Source organism: Eupeodes corollae, chromosome 2, assembly GCF_945859685.1.
Source record: "Eupeodes corollae chromosome 2, idEupCoro1.1, whole genome shotgun sequence".
Lineage (NCBI taxonomy): Eukaryota > Metazoa > Arthropoda > Insecta > Diptera > Syrphidae > Eupeodes > Eupeodes corollae.
In genome coordinates, this window is record NC_079148.1 from 20,574,488 (window position 1) to 20,592,349 (window position 17,862).

The 17,862-nt window shown below is 32.1% G+C and overlaps 1 protein-coding gene across 2 annotated transcripts in view; it reads left to right on the plus strand.

Annotated features, from left to right (window-relative positions):
• Positions 1–3,639, plus strand: part of LOC129947475 (synaptic vesicle glycoprotein 2B-like) — a 36,977-nt gene extending 33,338 nt beyond the window's left edge. The window contains exons 1-6 of one of the 2 annotated variants that reach the window (XM_056058048.1): positions 1,406–1,496; positions 1,635–1,959; positions 2,020–2,386; positions 2,453–2,906; positions 2,987–3,143; positions 3,212–3,639. In XM_056058048.1, coding sequence (XP_055914023.1) covers positions 1,421–1,496; positions 1,635–1,959; positions 2,020–2,386; positions 2,453–2,906; positions 2,987–3,143; positions 3,212–3,434 — 1,602 coding nt within the window. In that variant the 5' untranslated portion in view covers positions 1,406–1,420 and the 3' untranslated portion in view covers positions 3,435–3,639. Of the gene's footprint in view, positions 1–1,405; positions 1,497–1,634; positions 1,960–2,019; positions 2,387–2,452; positions 2,907–2,986; positions 3,144–3,211 lie in introns of those variants that run through there. The other variant, XM_056058047.1, reaches the window with a different exon arrangement.
• Positions 3,640–17,862: the final 14,223 nt, after the last annotated feature.

The window sequence follows — 17,862 nt, forward strand, 5'->3', positions numbered from 1 at the left end:
TTTGCTTCGGAATTTGAACCCACCGCGGTTGTGCACAGAACCCGATTAGTAATTAAAAAATTAATAATCGAAGCCATTATTTTAAATGGCAAATTCCGAGGTGAACAAATATTATTACCGCGAATCCCTATTATACCTACAGATGTGCCAATTCAATTCAAGCGCCTTCAATTTCCAATTAGATTGGCATTTGCAATGACTATCAATAAGTCTCAAGGCCAAACGATGTCTGTCTGCGGCTTAGATTTGAGCACTTCATGTTTTTCACATTTAAAATTATACGTGGCGTGCTCTAGAGTGGGCAAACCATCCAGTTTGTTTGTATTGGCGAAAGATGGGATCACAAAAAATATTGTACACTCTGTTGCATTAAGGGATTGATATTGTTTTTTTTGTAGTATTGTAATAATTAGCGATATGTTAAATTAAATTGATTAATTAAAAAAATTTGTTTGGTGATTTGTTATTTTAATATTTTGTTACCGTTTACAGTACACTATAGCTCTCCCTCTTACATATAAACCACATCCGTACAAACTTACAATAAGTTAGTTATTTATTTCTATTCTCTAGAATTTATTTATATGACAAAACAAGGTTTGTCGGGTCAGCTAGTATTATATAAAATTTAATTCAAGTCTCTAGCGTTTTTGGTTCATGAGATATTTAGGGTTAACCAAAATTATCACCTTTTTTTTAAACTGCTATGGTAAAAAAAACCACCCACCGAATTTTCCCGAGAGCCTTTTCTGCATCTTTATGCCTTATTATCTGTTTGACAAAATCTATTTCAAGTTGATATCTCTTCTGGTTCTTGAGCTATGGATGACGAAAAAATGTTGACAAATCGGACCCATTACAATAACTTCCAATTAGAAGTTAAAAAGAGTAATCTATTACATTATTTTGTAGAATATAAACTGTATAAGACTTTTTTTGATATTTTTATAAACGAATACCATTAACATTGAACTGGTTTGTCCACGATAACTTCGAGATATTCATCATCAACTCATCAATTAAATTGATTGTGGAGCTTATCTTTCAAGTGCAAGATGACAAAACATGACATCTTTAAAAGTGACAGTTTCTGTTCTAAATGAAACTTCTTTTTGAAAAACGTCTTAACACGAATGTTATCAAGGGCTATGCTAACTATTGTACCAACGTTTCTTAATAACTAAATTAATTAAGGAAATGAGATTTGAATTAAAAAAAAGAAATTTGTGCAACTGAACAACAAATAGTTGCAAAGGTCACTTCAAATTAAGCGCATGAGATTATAAAATTAACTTAAATGTAGTAGAAAATAAATATACAAATACAAAAGTGTATTATTTTAAAGGGAGCAAAAACAAATATTCAATAAAATTTGATAAGACAATGTAGTACAATAATAAATTATTATTATAAAACAGAAATGGAAGATATTTTATTGTTGACAAACAGCTTGAGCCTTATCGTTCAAACTAGACAAAACCTAGACAGACTGAAACGTCAGTAGACATAATTGTAAATTCATTTTTTTTTTTAAACAAAGGGTTTTTGATCCTATGACACGTTTTAAAATTATCTTAATACTCTTCGTTTTATTTCTTCATCATATTTTTATTTTATTTTTTGTTTATTAAAAGAATTCGGCAAATTCAACTATTTTGTTATCCTGATTTCCGGATTGATTCTTTCAAATGTTTTACTCGAAACACTTGGGATAAGTTTTGTACTGCCTGTTTCACAATGTGACCTTCATCTAACAATTAAAGAACGTGGAGTCTTGAGTGCCATTGGCTTTGTGGGGATAATTACAACATCACATCTGTGGGGATTTTTAGCTGATACAACAGGACGAAGGCAAATTATTCGACCAACTTTACTTATAGGATTTGGATTTACTGTACTCTCAAGTTTTACAAATAACTTTTGGGCTCTTTGCATTTTGAGATACCTGAATGGATTTTGGTAATGGTTTGGTGTTCGAAGATTTGTAAAGAAAGAACTAAATGACTTATTTATTTATAGCATATCTGGAGGATCTGCAACTGTCTATGCTTATTTGGGAGAATTTCATACTGAAAAGACACGATCCAGAGCTATTATGGGTGCTGCTTTTATCTTTGGAGTAGGTGCAATGATAATGCCAGCTTTGGCATGGCTTGTCATCAATCAGGAATGGCGTCTCGAGATTCCATTACTTGCTATAACCTACAAGCCCTGGAGACTCTTTATGGTAGTCTGTGGTATTCCAGGCTTTATTTGTGGCCTGTGTCTATTCAAGATTCCCGAGAGTCCCAAATTTCTGCTTTCCCAGGGAAAGGATGAGATGGCATTGGATATACTCAAGACAATGTTTAAGTGGAATACTAGAAGAGCAAAGGATGAGTTTCCTGTAAGTTCTCCATCACTATGAAGGACTTTTTTGATTTCGAAAATTTCAACGAGATTTTCATTTCAGTATTCCCGTGTCTTAGAAGATATTGATTCATCGATGAGACCTAAAATGGCTTTGCCCGCAACAAGTCCGTGCGTAGCACTTTTCAAATCAATGTGGGCACAAACTCAACCACTTTTCAACCGGGAATACATGCGAACAACAGTTTTGATATGTTCAATTCAATTTTGGATTTTTGTAACATCGAATGGAATGTACATGTGGTTTCCACATATTTTGAATAGTGTTGGCGAATTCATCAAAGAAAATCCCAATAATAGAACTTACATTTGTGATGTTGTTTATAATAAACAAGCTGTGCTATTCGAACAGGAAAACCACCAGGCTCAGGAAGTTTGCAATGAAAAATTGGAAATTTCAACATATCAGCATTCGTTAACGTTGGAATTAATGTATGCAGTGGGATTTGCTGTTATAGGGGCGGTTATCAAAAACGTGGGGAAGGTTTGGATTTTGTGTAAGTATTTAGAAACAAATTCATATAAACTCGAGACATAATTTCCCATACATATATTCTTTATTATCTTTTGAACACAGTTGTTACTCTTGGAGCTTGTGGAATTTGTGGGATCATTACAATTTACGTGAATCTTCCTATGGTAGCAATCTACCTGTATCTTATTTTGCTCCTTTGTGGCTTAGGAATCAATGTCTTAAGTGCTGCAACAGTCGATCTCTATCCAACTAGGCTTAGGTAAGTTCTAAATATTCATATTTTATTTAAACAAAAAATATATTCTTCGTTTCATTATAATTTCATAGAGCAATGGCTGTCTGTATATCACTGATGATGGGTCGTTTAGGGAGTGTTGTTGGAGCAAACATAGTCGGTCTTCTAATTAGCCATCATTGCGAGAGTGCATTTTTGGCAACAGGGATTTCCTTAATTATTGCTGGTTTTCTAGGCTTTTTCATTCCAAAACCAGTTAAAGGAGGTTCCGAATCACCTCGACGTATAAGTCTAATATCAATGACGGGGAATTGATAAATAATTTTAGACGTTCTTATGAAGAAAAAAAAATAAATTTTAAAGTCTGATATCTTACCTGAGAATTTAAATAAAATATAGGTTATGATTTTTTTTTATTCGTTTGCAGTTCACAATATAAACAAACAAAACATTTGTTATTATGCATACTCTTAAGCTGTAATCGATATAAGAAAATAAGTTAGTTTTGTATTAAAAATAAATGTTCTTTGAAATAAAGAAAATAATTTTGTGTATTATTTAAAAAAACTTTTTTAGAGCATAAAACTTGGAATTTATTTGAATTAAATTAAATATCTTAGCCATGAAGAGATGTGGAGGTTTTAAGGTTTGATCATGGTCATACTTTAAAAGGCTTCAAAAAACTTAATATCGTTCAATATTCCTAACAAAAACAAATATATTTGAATTTTCATTTTGAGAGCGTAAACGGTAGTATAAAAAAACAAAACAAATTTAATGTACAAATTGTTGTTTTTTTTTTCATTCATATGTAAATATTTTTATTCAGTGTTGTTTTGTATTATCAAATATTTGCACATTTATTATAATTTATTAACAAAAAAAAAAAAAACAAATCATAAATCTTACAAAACCTCCTTTACACAAAGTTTTATAGAAATTTAGGTAACATTTGCTTTGTTGCTAATATGTTAATGTAATATTAACTAGTTTTAGTACCCCTTTGTTAAATCAATTTATTTATAATATCGATTTGTATAAACAAATGTATTTTCAATTAATTTGATTGTCTAACACAAAACCAGTTTGTTGTTGTACTTTTCCTTTAAAATGTACAGAAAGACGTTAACTTTAACACTTTTCCCATAATGGTTGCATCGTATAGACAGCATGTCTAAAATACGTCAATGAAAATGTAATTGATCATTTAGACGTGGAAGTTTCTTGCTAAAGCTAAATTAGCTTAAAATTACAATCACTTCCGTATCTATTTTTTAATTATTACACCTAGTATAGGTTTTTCATAAAGTTTACAAGTTCCAAAAATAGAAATTCTCAGCTTCCTCTAATTTACTGTTGTTTTTTGTTCAAATATTTTTGTTTGTAAATGTTAATTATTTCAATACATATTTCATTTCTTTAAGACCTTGAAACCGTTTATATAGATCATACTAAATTTCAAAATTGTATTCCTACTAATTAAGCTTGTAACGCGTCATAAACTGTCAAATTTGTTTAGTACTACAAAAGTTTCCCATCTACACTCTCTATAATAACTGATGGAACGATAAGACGTCTCATCATACAGGGTTTTTCACCAGGGACGCTACAAAAGTAGAGCGACAGGGACACCAAACGACGCCATATTTCTTGCCGCTCTTTTGACATTTCTCTTCAATAAGGTTTGCCATTTCATGAAATTCAGAGCCAGTGGCTTCAACTTTAAGAGTGCTAGGTCCAATTTGTGTTCGTCATAATCGTCCTCACAGATCAACAATTGAGCGTCTAGTGGACAAATTTGAATCCACTGGCACAGTACAAAATGTTCCGGTACCGGTATTGGTCAGGCAGCAATCGACACGTACTTCATGAGTTTGATGTGGTTTATGGCCCGGATGTCATTGGACCGTACTTCTTTTGTGATGTTCAAGACAGCCACGCTACTGTGCGATCTGTGGGGATCGCTACCGTTCAATGATAACCGAATGGACTTGAACGACATGTGGTTCCAACAGGATGGCGCTACAAGCCACAGGTAGGTCGGCCGTGCGATTTGACGCCGTACAACTATTTCCTGTAAGGCTACATCAATTCTATGCCAATGCCAGCGATGATTGATGAACTTCGTATGAATATCCAACGTAAAAATGCAGCAGTATTGGCCAATTTATGGTTGAAAACCATCAAAAATTGGGTTTAGCGTCTGGACTTCTGCAAGCGTGCCCAATGTGGCCATTCAAAAGAAATCGAGTTCCATACATAATGGCAAATTTAGTTTCACAGGAATAAAGAATTTCATTGATATCCAAAACCGTTTTTGTTTTATTGTTGCGGTAAATTTTAAGACAACAAGTTTCACCCACCCTTGACAAATTCTTAAGGCGGCCCCAAAATTCTAGAAGGGTCTAGTAGAAACCTGGACCATCAGCCAGTGACCTGCTCTCCTAGCATTTTGGGAAAGCAAATTTAACAGGTATCACCAAAGTGTGCGAAAGGATTCCACACCAACGAACTGTGCGACGGTTGACCCACATATTGGTTGAAAAAGATCATCAAGGCATGAAGACGATACACATGCCAAAAATGTGTGTAGTAAAGTCACACCAACATTAACTTAGTATGGCCGAGGGCCCATCATGGAGTATTACCGATAGAAAAATCACTCCAAGAATATCTTGATAACTTTTATTTTACTCAACCAAAATCTAGCGCGTGTAGGTACTCGGTAATGAGAGGAATTCCACACGGTTTTTCCAGAAAGTCGTGACTGGAATGAGTTCGAAAGTGAAGAGCTGAACTCACTCATTGAGCTACTGGGTTATCGCATCACCTCTTTAAAGAGATCACATGCGATGAAAGATATCTGGCTTCTCGGTCGCACATCCCAATCTTATGGATGGAGGAAGTTGCGGGACCGAGACAGATCGATGGCTACGCAAAAGGTCCGAGAGGATTGCCTGAGGGCAAGTAGCCGGAAGGGTCAAGCTCGCCATAATGATGGCCACTGTTTGAATTGCGCCGAAAGCCTTTTGACGAAAGAAAAATTGTGTGAAGGAATTTTTTTTTGAAAAGACCTAAATAAAGTAATTTTGTTTCGTACGATAGTTTTTTCTTTAAGTTTCTATTGAGTTAAAGATTTTGTTTTGTTCTGCCGTGGAGAAAAGTTGAGGAAGGACTACGATAGCTTTTGGAGGAAGTCAAAAAGAAGCTAAGTATAGTGTTGTTGTTGTTTATAAGAATATTGCTTTTTCTGGTGTTCATTTGATTCAAATTCGTCCTTTTGACCTTCGAGTCAAAGTATTAATTTCCTGATATTACAGAACGCGTTTACCGCTTTTTGATTGTTTTTTTCTTATTAAAATAATGTTCCTCGAGTGATTTCTTTTATCGGTTTTTATCATTATATCCATCATTTTCTTTTGCAAAACATTTATCGAGAATTGACCTTCCGTCAATCTCAATCTCAAGATCCTGGTTTTTAATCCCGGCTTTGGCTATGGTTTTCCAGGCAATAAAACATAATTTAAACTTCCTTTCTGGAAAATAAAACCTTTCTTTTATTTAGTGAGTTAATTTGAAAACAAATTTTTCAGCTGCTGGTTTTGGTAAACTCCCAGTAAAAAGTTTCATGGCGCCCACTACAATCAATACGACTTGGAGAAATTCACCTCGTCGTATTTCGATATCATTTTGATATCAATTTCATTTCAATTTTTTTGATAACCTTGATTTATAAAATATTCACCTCATCGAAAACCTACCGTGCTGGCAATACTTTTATTGCTACCTGTGGTGAATTCTTTCACCTGTTTGTCATATCGACTGAGTACTGGCGTTTCTTGTAAAGTGTCATAATAACTCTCGAGGCTTGGATTCGAAAATCCAATATTGTTTAAAAATAATCGGGATTATATTCAGTCCGTCGGGTCGGTATTACGGTGGAAAAATTTCCAGCATTCATTATTTAAAAAAAAAACTTGTAGCGTTTTTATAAAAAAAGAGATCGCCGCAGCCATCTTCAACAATTCAACTTTAAAAATTGATGTAGACAATGATTGGAGTGCAATGTAATTTATGCACAACGGGCTTTGAAAAATGACTTACAAAAATATCCCACAGAAAGGAATAAATAGCACGAAACATTTGTAACACTTACACTTAAAAAATAAATAAATTTCAACTGAACCCGTAAAAAGCAGTATGTAAACGCACCTTTATTAGTATTATTAATGTCAAAATGTCATACTACAAATTTAAGCAACCATTTTGTGATTTTATTTTTGTCACAATGAAAATAAGGTGGTAAATTCAACAAAATTGCAATGCGACCCACACTGATAACTTTCCATCCTGTCTGTCGATTTGTCTTGCTTAAAAGTTTGTAGGTTTTCGTGTTTGATTAAAAAAGTTGTCAGTTGAATTATTCTTAAAAATTTAAAAACTAAAAATAATATTTTGCATATAATGAAAGTTTGATTTCAAAATCTATTTTTTGTCGAGATTTTTAGTCGAAAACCAATTGTTACCAATTTTAGTAGCATTCCTTAAAAAAAATTATTTCTTATATAAACAAATTCAAATTGGATGAATGAAATTAATTTGAAGTCAATATCTTCTACTGTTCACAAGATATCGAAAAGCGAACATCTGCGCACTATTTTTCGTAGATTTTAATTTTTTATGAAAAAACTGACTGGTGGATTTTTATAAAAAATGTACTGAACATCGAATCCGTCCGTATCCGAGGCTTGTTGGTGCTTCGCAACTATGAAAGCTTTTACGTGGGCAGGAAGTCAGCCCGACGCACAACCTCCAACCTGGAGGGCCAGATCCTAAGTATAACTCCAAGGATGGGGAGCCGGATAAAACCGCTCCTTACAGGCCTGGGCTCTGAATAAGTCGAAGAAGCCCTATAAGGTGTTCACTAAGTTACTGGAACTGTAGACACCACCGTTGATTCCATCTCGGGATATTTAAAACCCAGTTTTTAATATTAAACTGGGTTTTAAATATTTTGCCATACCAATAAACATTTTAATGGTTAGGTTAAGAACTAATGCCCAGATTAATTGTATTGTTGGAAAACTCAACTATAAACGGACAGTTAAATTAAACTCCATGGTTTGCACTGTCACTTTGACAGCACATCCAACAAATACTTTGCAGGTCACAAGAGTTGTGATTTGTTGTAATTGTTGTCTGCTGATTTTTTGTGTCAATGTTTTATAAAAAAGTAAGTCGAATTATACTTGTTTTAATATATAATTGTGGTAATGTTCTAATAATTTTAGAAATGGCTGAAAAACAAAATTTAAAACGGAGCAATTCGTCAAATTGACGATGGCAACGAAGGAGCTAGACCACTTGCGCATGTTATAGATTATAATCTAAATGATGGCAAGTCATTCCCGCAAGAGGCTTTGAAATAACGCCGAAACAAGTAAGGGAATGATGGAGCCAATTTAATCTTTCTCAGAGGGAGACCTACGGTGGAAAACCTCCTATGGAACCTTCTGAGATCGATTATGAAATTGCTGAAATTTTCGCTCTGGATTTTGTTGAAGATACCGCAGAAGTTGATTGCTATACCTTTTTTAAAAAGTCATTAATAAATAATTATTATTCAAAAATTTGTTTTGTTCTTATTTTGTCTCTCAAAAATTTCGAACCATTTATTATTTCCAACTCTCAAAAATTTTAAATTAAATATTGTATAATTTATTTTAATTTTAATCAAATATTTTTGTTTTGTTTATGTTTGCAAATTTTGTTAATGTGAATTAAATGCTGTCGTTTTGACCGAGAATGTAGTAGATATTGTAATAGAAGGCTTATTAGTAAAAGACGTGTTTATTTTGGTTATTAGTAAACAATGCAAATGCAAATAAACTTGCTGTTAAAATTTAACTCAACGATACCTAAACGTGCGTTTAACGATTTATTATTAGTAAGGCCCTTTGTAAAAAAAACTGTCAATTCGATTTTTCTTAAAATTTAAACAGATTTTAAAAATATTATTCTTCGTTGCACAAGATTGTTTTGCAGATAAAATCGTTTTTTTTTTTCCTGTAAATTCTCGAGGTAAGTAATATTTTTTTCAGTCTTTTTTGATTTATAAAAATACCGTTCGTTGGAATTTTTTTCAAAAATATATTTGTTTGGTATCACGTTACAATATACTATATAAAATTTAATTTAAGTCTTTAGAGTTATTGGTTCGCGAGATATTTAGGGTTAACCAAAATTATCACCTTTTTTTTTAAACTTGTAATTTTTTTGAGAGCCCATTCTGCATCTTTCTGCCTTATTATCTGTATAACAAAATTTATTTGAAGTCGATATCTCTTCTGGTTCTGGAGCTATGGACGACGAAAAAACGTCACGCACGTACGGACGTACAAACGTACGTACACACGCACGCACAGACATCTTTCTAAAAATCATTTATTTCGACTCTAGGCACCTTAAAACGTCGAGAAATGTCAAAATTTTCAATTCTAAAAATCGGACCCACTACAATAACTTCCTATGGGAAGTTAATTAGTTTTAAAGTACTACCATAAGAAAATTGACTTACTATCCCGAAATTTCTTTAACTCCTATCAAGTTTATTTACAAAATTATCAAGACAACAACTCGTAGAATTTACAATTTATCAACAATGGAATTAGAAACTATGGACTTTTTTCAAAATATTGTAAATACATTTGATTTTTTAAGACCTATGTTTTTTAAGACCTACAGTTTGAAATGCTCTTGGATGTAAAGGTTAAAACAAAAGTTTTCGAGTAATGTGGACACATTTAATAGCTTGGCTCCAAATTAAGAATTTTGTTAAGGTGTGTCACTTGGACTTGGACTTTTTCTATGACATCTCTAATATCCTGGTATTTAAAAAAAAAAGCTTTATTAAGGTTCTTCTTAAAAAACTAGCAGTTTTCGACTAATTCTTATATATTTTATTGATAATTCAAATGTATAGCTCTCCACTTTGTAAGAACTTTCGAAGTGAATATATAATTTTTTGAAAGCAAGTTTCAATATTAAATTTTTGTTGGCTTTAAAATATCTCATCCATGATCTCGTTATCATATTTTTTTAAGTAGGACTTATTGTTTCGTATCAGCAAGCTTGAGTATATATCTATAATAATGTTAATGTCAATCGTTATTCTAGTTTCAAGTTTAATTTAAATTAGCAAAATAACAATACGCCCATTGGTGATTGATCATTTCGATGAGGAAATACAATAAACATTGAGTATTTATTTAAGGTTTATAATAAAATTTGCTTCCTACATTTTATCATATATGTTTGTAAGCTTACATAGCTAAGCGTCTATAGATCAATAAATTAATTATAAAGCTGTACGATTACATCCGTTTGTACTTATATGTAATTCCACAACCGGGTACTAAAAGAATTTGGTGAAACTTGTTCAAATAGTAAAACATATTTAAGTATTTCAACATCCTGTAATGAATATTATTTTTTTTTAATAGCTGAGCAAAAATGCTAAATAATTTTTATTTAACTTAAACACAATTGAATAACAATAGCGCAATGCTTAATTGATTTAAATGACTGCTTATTTTATCTTAATTATTTGCTTATTGCATAAAGGCCATTTAGTGTACTTGAAAATAAAACTTTTTTTTGTGTGTATTTTTGTATTCTTTATAAAATAGGATGAATACAATTTTCATCTATCTTGAAATACTTTCAAAAATTGGCTTTAGTAATTCTATATTTTCATCCATAGCTTTTTAAATGCGAAAGAAGAATATTGGGTTTAAAACGACGATTGTATCTAGTTTTAGCTGAACTAATTTTAATTTTTAAAAAAGACCCAAACTGATAACTTTCCATCCATTCCCGTCACAATTTTTTATGAGATAAGTCAATGGGCCTTTCCGATAATCAAATTTAGTGACGACTTAAATATTTAAGTGGACTCTTAGTAATGAACCATACCAATAATCAACTTAAAGCTAAACGTCTTTCTAAATTTAAGAGTAGAGAAACGCGTGTTTAACTTCGTGATTAAGTGTAAACGTCATGTTAGTGCTGTCATTCTGACAGTTGGTAAAAAAAAGGAAATGTTTCGTATGTTTCTTTTATCTGTCATCATAAAAATTAACAAAAATAAAAAAAGGTAATTAAAATAAACAAATAGATTAATTCCTTTTTAGTTAAATATATATGTAAGTAACATTTCAATTTATTTCAGAGTAAATTGTTATTCCAATGGCCACAAAGCGAAGTCGGTCCGTTAACTGGACACAGCAATGAAGGAGTTGCTGGTTGAAGCAGTGAAGCCGTTTTCTATGACAGTGGAGAGTAAACTCAACGATGGAAAAACACTCAAAGCTAAATTTGAAGCTTGGCAGAGCATTCAGGAAATGTTTATTGCCACTTTCTTTTGTTTTACAGCCAAACAAATAAGAGAGCAATGGAATCGGCTAAAAACGCGAGCCAGGAGCAAAATAAGTGCGTTCAGTCGGTCTTAGAAGAAAGCTGGTAGGCGAACACCCCCTAAAGAATCTTCTGAGATCGACATTGAAATATCTGCAATGTCGTCAGTGGACATCCAATTAGATAATGCGGAATTTGATAGCAATTGGGAGACGGACATAATCCCGAACACCCAAAATCCCGAAAAACCACAATCCCGAAAACCCAAAATACCGAAAACCCACAATCCCGAAAACCCGAAATCCAGAAAACCCAAAATCATGAATGGCCAAAATCCAGAAATTTTCTTAAATTTCTGATATTTATTTCAAAATAAGAAAGAAAAAAGACCTCAACAATAACAATTCAGTGGTAAAATATTCTTATGAAAAACAACATTTCAAATGGTTTAAGAGCAAGGAGATAAATCATCTTATTTAATATAATTATGTGTTATATGAAATACCTTTTAGGAAATTAATATTGGAACGTTCCTTTCGTTCCGAGTAATTTTTTTCTTTTTTTTTTCTTTTAGCTTATAGCTTTTTTTTTATGATTGCAAAATACCTTTCTTGATGCATGTTTTTACACGTATTCACTCTTCACCTAAAAGACAATTAGTGAATAAATACCGATATAAGAGTGCCCTGAAGTACTTTAAGCCGTCGGTGCCATGCTTCTACACAATTTTGTGTACGGGTCAAATTTTCTTGCAACAGATGAGAAGCTGACCAAAAACTTGGTGGATCAGATGGATTAGCTGGAACTAGCAGTCCTTTTCAGTTTCTTTTATGTATAAATTAAATATTTTATAAAGGATATATAATTGTTTTCTTTACCATATGCGTAATTTTCGGCAAGCATTTCATAACTGGTTGTAGTACCCGTGGCATGATGGTTAGTGCGTTGGACTGTCATGCAAGGGGTCTTGGGTTCAATCCCTGCCTGTGCCACCTTAATTTAAAAAAAAATAATTTTCGCGGTTACTGCCTCTTGCGAGAATTGACAAATCCTTCAAGAGTAATTCTTGTCATGAAAAAGTGCTTTCTCAAAAACTAGCCGTTCGGATTCGGCCTAAAATTGTAGGTCCCTCCATTCCTGACAACAGTACTCGAACACAGGAATGGTTGAGAGTTGTAAGTCACTAGGCCCTGGTTCACAACGGACTGTTGCGCCACCCCATTTGATTTTGATTTCATAACTGGTTTAGAAGTTTCCAACCATTCCGACCGAAGGCTATCAAAATACCTAGAAATTTCTTTGGGTGGAACGAAGGCAAGGCTTTTGAGTATTCTCATTTGCCAACTGAAATCTAAAATGTGTACATACATTTTTTAATGTTTTTTCATAAGATAAAAAAAACATACCTTCATCACTTCCGTATGATCTTGTAAGTCCTGATGATTGAATTTTACGCCAGATTATTCGGCCAAAAGAAAATAAACATCCCTTGCTTTCAGCTTCAGGAAAAGCAACCATGGCGGCCTTAACACTGGCTTTCTCGAAGTCGGAGAGTATATATTTTAGATATATTCAGAATTTTGGAAAAAAATCAGCATAGGCCTTTAAACTTTTTGTGGACATGAGGCAGTACAACAAGGGAACTATGTGACCATCAACGTATCAGTGAATCCTCAAATGTTCCATCCATGAGCCACAACGAGCAACTCGATAGCTGCCTTAAGTTTCCCACAGTTCCTTAAATTATAATTTGTTCGCTGTCAAAACTTTTCTCCGACAATAGGAACATTTCTCCGTCTACACATCGAAGTTCATCTGCGATGTTAATTTCCATGATAGAAGCTGGCTCGACTTTGGCAAATTGTTTACGGATTCTTCTTATTTTTTTTCTGTGCGCCTAAGCTTGGCAAGTAAATCCGCTTGTTTTCCGCACATGCAGCCTCCATTTGCAGATTTTTGAAGGCGGCAGAAAAGTTGTTTTTGCTTTTTCTTTTAAAATTTAATTTACAATAAAAATTGATTTTTTAAAGGAAAGCAGTTCATGGCAATGGTCAGAAGGTGGCTTTTTCACAATGTGAGTTTCTTCATCATTTAAAGTTGTGGTCATTCGCGACTTACACGATCTTTCTTTCCGTTCTTCACACTTCCAATAAAAATAATCTTTATATTTTTTTTCGAATGGTAATTAAAACCATCAATACATAATTTTTCTTTGACTTTATTTGTGTTTACTGTTGTTACGTTCATTTTTTCTTAGAAAAAAAATTAACACGACTTACTTAACAATATAGATACAAAATTATTATTAATGAAATATTTTTACTCCCAATTTTATTAATTTAAGTTCTACGATATATATATTTGCACTTTATAAATCACAACACATCACACCACTGAGAACTTTGACAAAGAACAGATTATGTTCAAAGAGAGAAAAACGGAACCGAACAGTTACGAATAGTTACCATATGATCATAATTACAGTGCTTTGCAAAAATATAATCGCACCATCCAAAACTGCTTTTTACATTTTCTTTAAGAGCATCATTATACTAGCATAAGAAAATTGAGAGAAAAAATATGTTCCGTTACATTCTCTTCTAATGTTTAGAAATGAGAACCAGTTTTTTTTTGCATTTCAAAAGTATAATCGCACAATTTAAAAAACATTATAACATAAACATTCTTCTTAACATACGATGAGAATCTAACGGACTTTTGTTCTAAGGTGTAAAAAAAAATTGTAGGTTGTCTTTGCAATTCCCGATCTTATATAAAAAACAGTTTGATTTGATTTGCTTTTGCAAAGCATTTCGAAATTCGGGATTTTGGCCTTTCGGGATTTTGATTTTCGGGATTTTGACATCAGCTGTCTGTTTGGCAACAAATGTAGTAGATAATGTAATAGAGCACAGTTTAGTTAAAGACGTGTTTAATTTGGTTATTGGTTAACACACAAATAAACTCTTCTCTAAAGTTTAACGTAGCGTTTATCAAAACGCTTGTTTAGGAAATAATTATTGGTAAGGCCCAATATCTTTCCTTGTTCTTATAATACTTGAGTTGAAAACCATTTCTTATAAGTTTTTGTTGTTTTATTAGGTTTTCGTGTTTGGCAAGTTTTCAGTCATATTTTTCTCAAAAAAAATAACTTTAAGTAGCATATGGTAAAATAAGTTTTATTTCTATATCTGTTTTTATTCCCAATGTTTTAAGTCAAGAACCAATTTTTATCAGTTTTTACAACATTTTTTTAAAGTTTTTATTTCTAATCAAAAAAATATCGATGGGATTTTTCTGAGAATATTATCTTAGAATCTTACATATTTAAAAAAAGACTAGATTTTTCTTAAAATTTTAAAAAATGTTAAAAACAAAATTTTTTATAAGATATTCAAGTCTAAAATTAATTTTAACCAACTTTTGGAAGTGTTTGCTTTGGGATTTATTTTTTGATTTCTCAAAATGTTATCAGATGTCAAAAAAGTTATTCGTCGTACCGATGGTATCCCGACTGTACGTACACACAGACATCTCTATAAAAATCTTTGATTTAGATTCTGCGTGAAATGTCAACATGTTCAGTTGGAAATACCGGAACGATTTCAATAACTTCCTAAGGAATTTTTACCAAGTTTTAGTATTGTTTTTTTAGAGTTTTATTTTTTGTAAAAAAACTGGAAATTCGATTTTTTTCAAAATTTTACTGAATGTTGACAACAATATTTTTTTAAAGATAAAAGTAAACTTAAGCCAATATCTCAAAGTTTTGAAAAGATATTTGATTCGATATTCAATTTTTACAAACTTTGAGTAATGTGTTTTTTAGATTTTTATTTGTTTTAAAAAACTGTTAATTCGATGCATCTCAAAATTTTATCAGATGTCAAAAACATTATTCTTCGTTGCACAAAATTGTTTTGGATATGAAATCATATTTTAGTCGTAAAATTTTGGAGGTGACACATTTTTTTTCAGTTTTTTTTTGATTTATAAAAAAAACCATTAAATGGATTTTTTTCAAAAATATACTTCTTTGATATCACGTTACAATATATTATATAAAATCTAATTGAAGTCTCTAGCGTTTATGGTTCGTAAGATATTAAGGAGTTAACCAACATTTTATCCTATTTTACAAACTGCTATGTTAAAAAAACCATCTACGCAATTTTCTTGAGAGCCCTTTCTGCATCTTTCTGCTTTATTATCTGTATAACAAAATTGATTTAAGATCGATGTTTTCTTGTTCTTGAGCTATGGACGGCGAAAAAAACGTAGCGAACGAACGGACGTACGAACGTACGTACACACGCACGCACAGACATCTTTTTAAAAATCTCTTATTTCGACTCTAGGGACCTTGAAACGTCGAGAAATGTCAAAATTTTCAATTTGATAAATCGAACCCATTACAATAACTTCCTATGGGAAGTTAAAATTTAGGAAACACTTGGAATTTTATAAGTTTTAAATTTAAAGATGGCTTCAAAGATTTCCATTAAAATTGACAAAATTGTGCAGAATACTTAGACCAGCTACGTAGAATTTATCACTGACTTGAATCTTTTTTCCATTGGAAGTATTTTGAATCTGATGGCACTGTTAAAAAATATAAGAAAGCAATCGCATTGCCCTAGTCATGTCTGGCGTAAAGATGTCTTTTTGTTTCTGACAAAAACAACTTTCAAAGTCAAAAAACTAAAATAGTTTGGCAATCATCCAATCTTAAAAAAAAGCTTTTATCAGACGCATTACGATCAAAAATTGTCTTATAGACGCATAATGGTTTCATTGCATATTTTCCTTAAGGAAGTTTTTATTTTTAGTCTTGGTCAAGGACAGAGCATCAAAAACAACAACAACTGATGACATTACTCTCTTGAAGTCGTCGTTCTACTTTATGTCATGACATATATGAATGAGTGCTTTCAGTATTTATGTTTAATATAGAGAGTACACCATATCAGGGTCACGGAGAAGGGTGCGCCTTAAGGGGTGGTGCTTATTAGTTTTCCTATATAAAGTTTGAGAAATTGAATTATGTACATATTTCTCTGAGAGGCTATAGGTTTCGTTAAATTTTCCTCATCCCATGTCGTTTTACAATGTGTTTCCCCATGTTTTCGTTAGCATTCGAATTCGCAATCAATCTTGGGGTAGGGTGGTTGAAAAAAAAAAATAATTAAAAGAGCTTTCAGAGTAAAACGAAGCTAACAGAAGATAGAAGTAAAATGTATAAACATAAAACACATGAACAAAACAAACACCGGTTAAAACTAAAATAATCTGAAAATTGCTTGTTGTTTCAATTTTCTGTGCTAAGAGTAGGCATAACGATATTGTTCAAACAAATAAAACAACTGACAGACCATAAAATGTGACAGATATAATAAAAACACCGTTAGGACGACCTTATAACGTATCGACAATGGGTGTATTCGTGTAGCCCACAAATTAATTTATTTTTAGATGTCATACATGAACTATATTGCAAGTAATATAGAATTGATCTTAGATTGATTGATAAATAACTTAAATACATGCATACATTTATGTAAGTTCCATTGAAAGCTTGAACCTGAAAGTGTAAGATCAATTGATTAGAAAAAGAATATTACACTTAACTAGAAGCTGACAAAAGAAGTCAACAACAAAGTTGCCCTAGTTCCGTTGGTCCCGTAAAAATTTGGTTACCTTTGGCTTCAAGAATGTAGATTGAGTAAAAGTTTGACGTTTAAAGTTCCAAGAAAATAACATCGTCAGTAAAAATGTCGATTAGAATTATTTATTTAAAAAAAGACGAAATGAATCGTCCGTTGGAAGTAAACATTTTTGTAGCTCTTTAACTTTTTTCGGAATCGGATGACTTTTGAACTAACATTTTGACGTTTGGGATATGGACAAGAAGTGGAAAAATGAACCATGTCAGAACAATGGTAGCATTGAACAAGCATTTTTTCGGAATCACCAACGGAAAACTTGACTTTAGGTTTCGATTCATTTTGACGCTGGGCAACTTGCGCTGAATATGATGTTGAATTTGTCGGTGTGTATACTTTGTTTTTCGTCAATATCAGTACGTGATGCAAGCTCTTGCATTTTTAAAATGTATCCCATAATGGTAAAATGATATTTGAAAAAAAAATTCAATTCTTAAACTTTAATTAAAAACAAAAAAAGGATTACTTTTTTAATAAAATTTGCCCTTGACGCGTCGTGGTAGAATGGCTTGCACGATATCTCAGCTTCAGAACCTTGAAACAACCAAAACAATTGTTTAACTTAATTTTAATAACGTTGATTAGTTCTGGACACAAGTTTTTTT